The following is a 12,511-nucleotide window of genomic DNA, read 5'->3' as shown; positions in this document are numbered from 1 at the left end:
AGACAGTATCGTTGTTGAGGTATATAATGATTTCCTGGTTCTGCTCGTTTCACTCAGCATCAATTCATGTAAGTCTCGCCAGTACTCTCTGTATTCATCCTGCTGGTCTGACTCAGCTTTTCTTCACATTAGCCTCTTTTCTCCATAATTGCAAAGTTCTGCTGATTCTGCCTCCACAGCATTTCTCAAATCTGGATCATTCTCTCCACTCACATACCCAACTCTCTGGTTCAGACCTTGAGGATCTTTTGCCTGGGCTAGTGCAACAGCCTCCTAATTGGATTCTGATAGGCTCTACCCTTCTAAAAAATGCCTAAATAATTTTCCTTTAAGATGTATATCTCAAAATAAAAGCTCCAATGATACCATATTATCTTGAGGATAAAGTCATTCTTCAGCCTAGTATTTAAACCTTTCACAGTGTGAATCTAATATAATTTTCCAGACTTATGCCATATTATTCTTCTTCATGTTTCTGTGAAACTGGTCAACTAGCTCTTACAGCTCCATTAGTCAAGCTTCTCCTTGACTTTGTTCTCCTCATGGATCTCACCTTACTTCAAGGCTTGGTCCAATTACTATATTTTTTGGGGGTAGCATTTCCTGATCCCTACACGCCCTCCAATTATCTTGTATTTAGCAATCACTTTATGTGTTCTGTTCCTTACCAGAACATAAGCTCCAGAAGGACAGAAACTGTTCTCGTAATACAGATAGGTTGGAGAGATAATAGGTGATAACTAACATAAATGCTTGTTGGAAGACATTACTCAATGAGATTTTGTGTTGACTTCTAAATTTGGAATAAAAGAATAAAATATAACGAGAGATAAGATTCCCCAAGGCTCTATAATCCAATTATTTTGTAAGACTGAATTTTTTTTTAATGCTCTTCATTCTTATATTTCCCAATATGGCTTTTTTTGTGATTATATTATATTTAATCATATACATTGTTATATACAGGAATGGTATTAGTTTTTTAAAAATTCATGCTTGAGGACAGCCAGATGGCACAGTCCATAGTGTCCCAGCCCTGAAGTATGAAGGATCTGAGTTCAAATCTGGTCTCAGACACTTAATACTTCCTAGCTGTGTGACTCTGGGCAAGTCACTTAACCCCAATTGCCTCAGCAAAAATAAATGAAGATAAAAATAAAAATTCATGTGTGCTCAGAACATCAGTACCAAATAAAAATTTGAATAAATGTTTGTTAACCAACTAACTGATTGAAATGATACCTTGATTCTTTTTTGAAATCATCTTCTTGTTCATGATGAACTAAGGAAAAGCAGGACAAAGACTGCTTCTGCTGTACTAGAGAATAGAAAAATAGATATCTCACCTCTCCAAGAGCTTTTAGGGGCACCAGACAGTAAATATTGGAGTTTACAGAAAGAGATGAACAAATTTCAGGCAGGAAGTTTATTATTCCTTTTTGTCTGAAACAAATTCTCTGTTCCTACATAGTTAGATCCCTAAGATAGATGGGAAATTCACAAAAGTGGAAAATGCATGTGGGTTTATCATTAGTGAGTATTGGCCACTTTGCTCTTCCTCGACCATAGTTCTCTATTTCCCATGTTTTTGATTCTCAAACCTGGAATAATCTTACTTTTCAGCTTCACCTCCTACATTCTTTGGCTTCTTTCAACTCTCAATTAAAATCTCTTTTTTGCCAGAAGCCTTTACCATTCATCCTTAATCTTAGACCATTCCTTCAAGAATATCCCCAAAATGTAAATCTTGTTCCTGTGTAGTTACTTTGTCCCATTTGTTTGACTCTGGCTGCTTTGAGGCAGCTAGACACCACCATTGGGCCTAGTGACAGAAGGACCCAAGTTCATATCTACCCTCCACTACTTCATAGGTGTGTAACCACAGGCAAATAACAGACTCTATCTCAGGTTGCCAACCTGTGATATGAGCCTAATGACAATCTTTCTCACAGTTGTTTTGGGATTTAGATGAGATAATATTTATAAAGTACTTTGTGTAGTACCTGACACATATTAGACTTCATAAATGGCAGTTAATTAGGTCATTTCCTCATTGAATTCTCTCCCCACTAAGGAGAAGGATTGTTATAAGACCATTCTAAGACTATTTTTATCTATTCTGTCTCCCCCTCCTTTTGCAGAAATGACCATTTGAATAGTTGGAAATAGTTGGCATTGCAAGAAATTTTTTTCTTCCTTTTTAATAATAGTTTTTTTTTATTTTTCAAAATACATGTGAAGATAGTTTTCAGCATTCACCCTTGCAAAACTTTTGTTCCATATTTTTCTCCCTCCTTCTCCAACTTCCTCCTCCCCTAGACATGTGTAATTTTTCTAATCATATTTCCATATTTAATGTTGGACAAGAAAAATTAGATCAAAAGGGAAAAATGAGAAAGAAAAAAACAAGCAAGCAAACAACAACAACAAAGGTGAAAATATTATGCTGTGATCCAATTCATTGTCCTCTCTCTGGATGCATATGGCTCTCTCCAACACAAGTCTAATGGAATTGGCCTGAATCACTTCATTGTTGAAAAGAGCCAAGTCCATCAGAGTAGATTATCACATCAGATTGTTGTTACTGTGTACAATGCTCTTCTGGTTCTACTCACTTCACTTAGCATCAGTTCCTATAAGTTTCTCCAGGACTCTCTGAAATCATTCTGCTGATCGTTTCTTATAGAACAATAATATTCCATTATATTCATATACCATAACTTAGTCAACAATTTACCAACCTTCCCAGATGATGGGCATCTACTATTTCTAGTTCCTTTCCACTAAAAAAAGCCATATTGGGAAATATAAGAATGAAGAGCGTTAAAAAAAAATCAGTCTTACAAAATAATTGGATTATAGAGCCCTGGGGAATATGTCAAAGAAAGAAAGCTCTGAAATGCTGAGACTGAACGCTGCTTCTGCTCATAATTTGCATGGAATGTATCTCCATTGCTTAGTACAGTGGCTGAAAAAAACAGTAATTGCCTGTTAAATGGCAATAGATCAGGGTTGATCATTGATATAAGGAATTTTCAGTGAGGAAATTCTCTCTACATTTGAGCATCTTTACCTGCTCTATGGGATGCTGAGAAATTGTGTGAATTGCCCAGTATCACTCAGACAGCATGTGTCAGAGAAGACTTGAAACCAGGTCTTCATGACTTGAGGGTTGGTTCTATCTCCACCAGAGAATTCTATCTCTTCTATTCTATTTTTTTTCACTATTTGAATTAAGTACTTAAAATACATTTATAAGATGATTTATCTCTATCTATGAATTAACATATATAGTGTTTTGATTTTTAAATGTACAATATACAATAATTATTGTTTTCATTGTTGCTATCTAGTGCTTTAAGACTTTCATTTTTTTTTTTACTTGCTTTCGCTGGTTTGATCCTCAGAATAATTCAATTGGATCCTATACTTATTCCCACTTTATGATGAGAAAACTGAGACTCAGAGCATTTAAGTGACTTACATAGGTCATATATTTTAAAAGTGTCTGAAATGGTATATAAATTCAGCGTCCTGACTCAGAGGCTAGGTCTTTTTCCATTATTCTGTGTAATTCTTTTGTGCTTTCCCCTCTTAACAACCAATTTATTTTTATGCCATGGATTCTTTCTTGGAGTAGGTCAGACATGCATGGGTATTATTTAAGTAGATATACTCTATATAGAAGCTATCTTCAAAATGAAATGAAATTGAATATAATAACTCTCAAATGAAGGATGTGTGGATACTCCTTTTGTTAGTATATATTTGTATTTCTCTTTCACATATTTGATTTCTGTTAGCCCCACAGTAAAACTGGCATGAGTTACATAATTTATTATTACAGTTTCTGGTCTATTTTGATATGTAATTTATTTTTAAGGACTCTTATTTTATTTCAGAGAAGATTACTCCCCTTTAAGGATTTTGAATGACTGTCAATCTATCTTTTCTCCTCAAGCAGAGGAGGAAAAAAAAACCTTTTGGGGGAAAAAAAGTGTCTATATTCTAAATTCTTTCTTTCTGTTTATATATTTTACAGATTAAAGGACTTACCTGAAGACAAAATATTCTATTCATCAGAGACAGGACAAAAGTTATTCTTGCTATTGGCAATTAAAGATGATGTTGTCTTGGCAACAATTGATCCTGCTTTCATTCATTGGCTCCTTGAGAGGTAACAAGCTTTATGTTCTAACTTGAGGTTGAAACAACATCTAGGTCATGTTTCTATATACTTTTCAAAGTACTCTAGAAAACATCCAGCAAAAGTTATTTCCCTATTGGAAATTTCAGCTAGCCTATTAAGGGAAAGTACCTTTGTACTTTCCCCTGATTTTAGCGTGGCTTATTGTAATATATTCTAACATTCATCACAAAGAGGTAAATTTAGATCCTACATTCTCTTATATGTATTGTGAAATTTCTAAATATCACAATATAGATAGATCTGACAAGTAGAGTATTCTGTACAATTGATCTGGTTAGAGACTGTGTGGGTGACAACTGGAGATATTCTGTGTGAATTGAGGCAATTTAGTGGTTATGAAGTTGTTAAACATACTGATCCCTGTGGTATCTTTTGTAAGCCTCCAGGATTGGGCAGTGTTCCCTGTCACTGTCTTAATTCACCACTGAGAAATCCAACATATCATTTATCCAACAGGTGTTGATTTACTCAAGCTACCAGTCAGTTAGTTTTAGCCATTTTCTTCTGCCATGGATATGCGGAATGCATGTACATCCAGCTTCCAAAAAAACAAACAAACAAACAAACAAAAGCCACAAACAAACAAAAAAAAAAAAAAAAACACACACACACACACACACACACAGCCTAGGCAGAATCTGAGTTTGAGTTGAGAGGATCACATCAGTAGTTAATCATGATTATTTGAGAATGCAAAATCTATGACTCCAGTCTCTAATGAATCTAAAGATAAGAGACCTGAAAAATAAGTGATCACTGTTTAGCTGTATGGATGTGGGCAGTGTGTCTAAGAAAAACTTTATTGCAAGATAAGGACTTCCATTTTTCTGGAAAGAAGAGAGGAACATCAATAGTGGGAGCTTGATGGCATCCCCCCCCCTTTAATAGATTTTTATTTTCAAAGTACCTGCAAAAATAATTTTTAGCCTTCATCTTTTCAAAACCTTGTGTTCCAAATTTTTCTCTCTCCTGCCCCTCTACTCCCTCCCCTAGAGAGTAAGTAATGCAATATATATTAAACATGTGCAAGTCTTCTATACATATTTCCACATTTACCATACTGCATAAGAAAAATCAGATCAAAAAGAAAAAAAAATGAGAAAGAAAACAGGAGCAAGCAAACAGTAACAAAGAAAAGGTGAAAATACGATGTTGTATCTACACTCAGTCCCTGCCAATCCCCTCTCTGGGTGCAGATGGCTCTCTCCATTACAAGTCTATTTGAATTGGCCTAAATCAGTCCATTGTTGAAAAGAGACAAGCCCATCAGAATTGCTCATCTACATAATCTTGTTGTTGCTGTGTGCAATGTTTTCCTGATTCTGCTCGTTTCACTCAGCATCATATAAGCCTCTCTAGGCCTTTTTGAAATCATCTTGCCATTTATTATAGAACAATAATATTCCATAACATTCATATACCATAACTTATTTAGCCATTCCCCAGCTGATGAGCATCCACTCAGTTTCCAGTTCTTGTCAATATAAAAAGGGCTATTGCAAACATTTTTGCAAATGTGAATCCTTTTCCTTTTTTTTTTTTATGCTACCTTTGGTATACAGGACCAGTAGAGACAGACACTGCTAGGTCAAAGAGCATGCACAGTTTGATAGCCTTTTGGGTATAGTTCCAAATTGTTCTTCAGAATGGTTAGATCAATTTATAATTCTACCAACAATGTTTAGTGTCCCAGCTTTCTCATACACCCTCTAACATTTATCATTATCTTTCCCTGTCAGCTTGACATCATTCTTAATTTGCTTGATGGATGAAAAATAATGTGTAAAAAAGGCTTGAGAAAAGCATAGTGAGACAAGTATAAATATGGGAGAGTAGTCCGTTTTGGTTGGGAGGCAGAGTAGTCAAAAGAGTGGTGAGAGTGGTTGTATGTAATAATAATAATAAAGAGACAATGTGGTGCAATGGAGGGTCAGTGGGCCTAGAGTCAAAAAGGATTCATTCCAACTCTTATCTCTGAAAGATATTGGCAAAGCTAGCCTGGAAAACACAAAAAATCAACAGGTATGGTACCATGGAATGATCTTCAGATTTATAATCAGAGAACCAGTGTTCAAATATTTAGTGCAGAGAACCTTTTTTTTTTTCTTTTTTTCTTTCTTTTTTTTCTTTTTTGCTTTGTCTTTTCCTCTTTTTGTTCTCTTAAGAGGACTTTCTACTGCCCTGACAGATGGGAATGAGATTGTGGAAAGCTCTGAATAACTTCCACAGGATAGAAAGGAGACTATTTTGTCATATTTGATTTTATACATCCATATGATTTAGCCACTGACACTATATGATGAGGAGAGGAAATAGAAAGTGGTGAGAGATAGCCAAGTCAATGAATATGATGTGTTTTGTATAGTAGTACCTAAGAATAAGTGTGGAAGAGAGGGGGGATGACAGTTTTGGGTTGGGGCATAGGGAAAGGATGCAGATCACAAATTTATTTTTGGATGTAGTAGAGCTTAAGTTCCAGTCAGATGTCAAAGTTGAATAATATCCATGACAAGATTGAAAACTCCAAACTAGATCTCTGGGTAGAGTTCAGAGACAAAGCTGTTGTAGAGGGCTGCAGATAGTAGGGGAATTCTGGGTGAGGTATAAGATCCTTCAACCCAGAAGGAACCTGCTGACAATGGTTAGTTTGGTTCCCCATGTCTCCTAAGAGCTCTTGGCCTTCCTGCGAAGTCAGGGGATGGTGACACCTTGTGTTGTGATTGAAGCAGAGTGATACCAGTTGGCAAAGAGTCATCTACACACAATAGCAAGTTGTTTATGTATTCCCCCATGTGCACAGTGTACTATGGTTATATAAGGCTATTAGGGTATATAAAGCTGAGAGTATTTGGAATAAATGTACCTCATGTTTAACCATCCACATGAGTCTCTCTTCTTCATTCTTCTTCTAAGATCAAGGACTCGGGCTGGTACTGAGATCCTCCAGGACACAACAAGCTGTGGAATGAAAATACTTCAGAATTTCAGATTATTCTTCAAGATTATTTAATCTAAATTGTCCAACAAGGAAGTTTGTTTCCTCTTCTCCCTATCCCTGAAATTCCCCCCAAAAGTGATCATCTTCCTTTTGGTTAATGAGTTTTCCTGAGATCCTTTTGTATCATTCAATTGTTGGTGATGATGACAATGAAGATAAATATCAAACCTTGAAAACTCGGAAAGCACTTTATAGATATTATTTTATTTTATCCTCAGAACAACCTTGGGAAGTAGGTGCTATTATTATCCCCATTTTACAGGTGATGAAAGTAATATTGGCAGATGTTAAGAAACTTCCTTGGGAGTCATATAATAACATAATTAATAAATATCTGGATTTGACATGATGTATTCTTAATTCTAAGATCAGTATTTTACCCATTGTAATACATGGCTCCCTCTACTAATGTGAAGATTTTACCAACATTGAACTCAAAGCTGCATTTTTTGCAACTTTTCCCCACTGCCCTTGACTTACAGGACAATTTTCTTTTTCTTAAAGTATCCGTTGAAATATTGGAAGATGCTTCTTGTTTATCCTAAGTCTTTTCTTCTGACTAAATATCCCATGTTATTTTAATCATTCCTTATGTGTCATGTCCCCAAGTCATTCTATCTTCTTGGGTTCCTTCTTCTGGATCATTCCAAGTTTTTTTTTTTTTTTTTTTTTATAAAAGTGTGATATCCAGACTTAAACACAACCTTCTACCTGTGGTCCAAACTGGGCACAGAATTGAAAGACTCAAATTTGGATTCATGAATATCTGTGATCACTAGTTCTGTGATCATTAATAATGATATATTTCTGTCCTGGAAATTGGAAGAAGATGGAGATTTGTCCAACTCCAACTTCTCCATCTTCTTCCAAATGAATTTAAGTACAATCCATTTACAACTTGAAGTCCAATAGCCTCCCATTGAATCCCAGATTCTCTGTCCCATCATGAGAAGTGATTTTACTGTAAATGGTCACCTTACTGCTTTTCAGTTTTGTTATGTGTAAAATGATGGCCAAATTGAACATTAAAAAAAATTCATTCTAAATATAAAACCATGTGAATTTGTGAATTGAATTGATTTACATTTCTTGTGTTTCCTTCAAATTTTTACCTGTCAGAAATGCACAAGATTTTTTTTCTTTTTTCAAAAGTCCCCCAAGGAAATCTCATCTAACTTTAGATCTAGAGACCAAAGGTGTCAGCCTTAATCAAAGCAAAAAAGAATTTAAAAATGGTTTGTCAATTCCTCTGAGATTCAGAAATGGCTGTGTAGGAGAGGCCAAATCCAATTATTGGATAGAAATTCATGTGTTTGAAGGCCTGTTCATACCTGGTAAAGAATTCTGAATCTTTAAGTCCAACTTCAAACTTCCTACAGAAATATAAAAGATTATATGTGGCACAAAATCAATAATAGATTATAGACTTTAACTGCGAACTTTGCAAAGAAAGCTTTTAGGAGATTTTCCCTTTTGGTTCCTCAGTCTGTGTCCTAAAGCATTTTGGTTTGACCCCCTACTGACTTAAAAGTGAAGGACAAGGGGGAAATTGTGGCCTCTTGTACCTAAAGCAGTACAGTATTCAAAAATTATTACATTTCCAAGTAGAGGTAAGGTTGTTAAAAATATCACTCTCTAAGCAGATAATAAACACATTTCAAAAACTAAATGCAGGCTTTCTATATAAACACTTGCAATGAAGAATTCTATGTAATCATGAAAAACTGAAAATTATCTAAAAATCCCAAAATGGGCAGATGGCTAAATAAACTATGACATTGGTTCAATTAAAACATATAGTTTTGAAGTAGGCATAAAAATGTGGAAAGACCTTTATTAAAACTAGAAATGGAAAAAAATCAACCAAAAAAATAGAGTACATATTGATTACAAAATATGAGGGGAAAATGAATGAGAATGAATAGACAAATAAAGAATAGCAATGAAGATAAAGCAGGGTTTCATAAATATTTCATATTGTAGGATTTTTTGGAAACCTGGCAAACTTTTGATGTTATTCAGTTGTTTTAGTCATATCCAACTCTCTGTGACCCTGATTTGGGCAAAAATATGGAATGGTTTGCTATTTTATTCTCATTTTACAGATGAGTATATTGAGGCTAACAGGGTCAAGTGACTTGCCCAGAGTCACACTGCTAGTATTTGAGGCCAGATTTAAACTCTGGAAGAGGATTTTTCCCTATTGAAGACCCATGCTTATGTTCCATTCTACCATGCTACCAGCTGTTCCTGGCAAACTTTATGAACCCTTTTGCATAATAAATGTTTCTAATTGTGAAATATAGTTATCAAAATATACCAGAAGAGAATCACAGTTTAATTGCCAACATTAATTTTAGAATATGAAGATAAAGAAAAATTCCATGAAAGATTTGCTTATAAGTAGAGTTAATATAAACACATAGATTTTCCATGCTAAAGTGGGGATAAGTGACAGTGGTTAGAAAACATAACCTGGAATAAATAAGACTAAAGATTTCTGACTTATACTGAAGAATCACCATGATATGATGAATCCTTTCCTCAAGAAGAGAATAAAAATAATACTGGCATGATAAACCTTGAAAAGCAACAACTAAATGAGACTGGGGGAAAAAATACTGACAAGAAATTTTGGTCAGATGAAGCCATCACTTCCAGATTCACTGTCTTTATTGATCATTAGCTGTTTAGAGAAAAGGTCAAAGTAAACATAAATTTAGATGAAAAGGAAAAGGAAGACAAGCTCAGGTGATATTGGAGCACCTCTATTCTTTGCTCTTTCTGTGTATTTTATATGCCAAATAAATAACTTAATGAGAAATATTTCTGTTTTAATATATATGATTATGTGCTGAGGATTGTGCTAAGTGCTAAGGAATGAGATAACCCACCCTCCCTTGAATCTTATATACTAGTTAGGGAAAACTACATACACACATATGTATAGGTCATGAAAGGAAATTTTGGTCAAGAAAGTCAGAATTGAGTGGAACAGTAGGACAGAATATTATCATGGCATCCTGTAGACAGTGACTGTGTTGATTTGATTATGCTTCTCAAATCAAGAGATAGAAGGGAAGCAGGGTGAATGCCCAGAATAAGTATATGATCCTTGAAAGCTCATGGTTGAGGAAATGGGGGAAAAATTAAAAAAAAAAAAAAAGAGAATGAGCCTATAGCTATTTCCTAGAGAAATGCTACATTGAAGTAGCTGAAAGGACCTAGAAATAACCTTAACTAGAAAGTGGTGAACTTCTTTGCTCAGGAGGAAGACTCAGGAGACAAAGATTGTATTGATTTTGATGAGAAAATTCTTTTTCCCCCTTTTCTCCCCAAAAGTATTATGGATAAACATTATAGAAGATCACAGGTCCAGATCACATCACAAAGCAGTGAAAAGCAGTCAAAGAGAAAATGAGCCTCTTGAGAGCTTGACCTGAAAGTCAGTTAAGCTAGAGCACCCTGAGAGCATTTATTGATGAACCTGAAACAACAACATGGACAACAAATCCATGAAAAATGTGATGGGTCTACTGGTGTTTTTACAGTGATCTATTCTCATTAGCAACAACAATGAAACCATCACATTCCAAATGCATCTTGAACAAGTGCTGTGCATAATGAACTCAGTCTGGAATTGATTCATTGGTGAAAAGACTGAGTTGACTTTGTGAAACTATACCATGGTTTTTAGTGATCTCAGGCCATCGGCCAATAACTACCCTCTGCCATCATCATCATCATCATCATCAACAATTATTAATAATTATCCTTTTATACAATTCTTGTTTTGAGATTACATGGAAATGGATTGTTGTATTCAACATTCTCATTAGAATTAAAATATTAAAAAGCAAAAAATAATGAGAAGACCCATTGTGGGGTAAATAGGATAAAACTTGAAAACTAAAGCCTGGAAGAAATAAACAGAAAATTATCAACTGTGATATATGTATGACTTATTGTAGATGTATAATATACACCTGAGATCTCAGAACAAGAGGAAATAGATTATAATTGGGAAATATTTAACAAAATAAATTAAAATAAAATAAACCATTGATAATTTTACATTTTAAAACTTAGTAAATATGTAGCATACAGGGATTCTTATCTATCATATCTATGATTTAATGACCCTTGTTTCTTTAAAATTTGACACCACTAATCCTCACAAAATACCAGCAATTTTTTAATGTAAAAATATCAAAAAGCCTCAAAAGCATTATGGTAAATAATATAGGAAATGATTTTTTTTTAGCAAATTATAACAAAACATGGAAAAGATTTGCCCAGGGTGAGAAGGAGGAGATGAGTTCTGAAATGTTTAAGCAAAAGGTGGAAATGAACTTATAAAATTATAGCTTACTAAAAGTATCAAAGTATTTCTTTTCTGAGAATGGAAACTTCAAGGGGGAAAGATACAGTGTCTTTTAATGGTTAAGAAGCAATTGTTTTGTATATGGTAAGTGTATAATTTTAAAAATGCTTAATATATGGTAAGGGTATAATAAAATCTTGATTATAATTCTCTCTTTGAGGTAGGTATCATTGCCCAATTAAGGAGGAGAAGGCTGAGATTCAGTTAATCTGTAAACATTTATTATGCTTCAGGCACTGTGTCAAGTGCTGGGTATACAAAAAGAGGCAAAAGAAATTCCTGCCTCCAGAGAATTCGAAATTTAATGATTTTAAAGATTCAGGGAGTAATGAACTTGTCCAGGGACACAAGGATAGAAGTAAGAGTTGGAAATCAAGTGATGATCTCCTGACTTCATTTCTAGGTCCTTTTTCACCCTATCATGAAACTGATCAGTGCTCCAGATGAGAATACAAAGCAGAAGAAACTGCCAATGCTTTGTTCTAGACTATTGTGTGTTATGTACTGACAATTGTAGGCTCTTTTATTATGCATATATCCTCATATTTAAAGACAGTTTACAAATATGCTTTAAAAAAACAGCTACAATTAGTCAAAAACTGTAAATGATATGGCATTTCTTCAGAAATATTGAATTAGTACGTAAACTATAACCTTGTTATAATTTAAACATTTGGGAAAGTTGCCATAACTCATTCAAGTTACTAAATGTGGAGCAGAAGTTTACTAAATATTCTTTGCCCTAAGATATGAAACTAACTGAGTGCTATTAAGGTCTCTTCAGTCATATTTGATGAATGTTTCTGAATCTGTGTTCTCATTCTTCTTGAGGGAATGGTTTGTTTCATTCATTACTTTGTATTTTTCTCCCTTTTCTCCGATATAAATTCTATTGTTTAAAATGGTTTACTAGGTCTGC

The 12,511-nt window shown here is 34.4% G+C and overlaps 1 protein-coding gene across 1 annotated transcript in view; it reads left to right on the top strand.

The window, feature by feature from the left end:
* The window catches only part of CNTN3 (contactin 3), a 433,701-nt gene that overhangs the window by 96,024 nt on the left and 325,166 nt on the right, over positions 1-12,511 (top strand). The window contains exon 2 of the mRNA XM_051980952.1: positions 4,043-4,177. Coding sequence (XP_051836912.1) covers positions 4,123-4,177 — 55 coding nt within the window. The 5' untranslated portion in view covers positions 4,043-4,122. The remainder of the gene's footprint in view (positions 1-4,042; positions 4,178-12,511) is intronic.

This window comes from Antechinus flavipes, chromosome 1 (genome assembly GCF_016432865.1).
Source record: "Antechinus flavipes isolate AdamAnt ecotype Samford, QLD, Australia chromosome 1, AdamAnt_v2, whole genome shotgun sequence".
Lineage (NCBI taxonomy): Eukaryota > Metazoa > Chordata > Mammalia > Dasyuromorphia > Dasyuridae > Antechinus > Antechinus flavipes.
The sequence above is the reverse complement of the archived record's forward strand: the minus strand, read 5'-3'. Positions and strand labels throughout refer to the sequence as shown.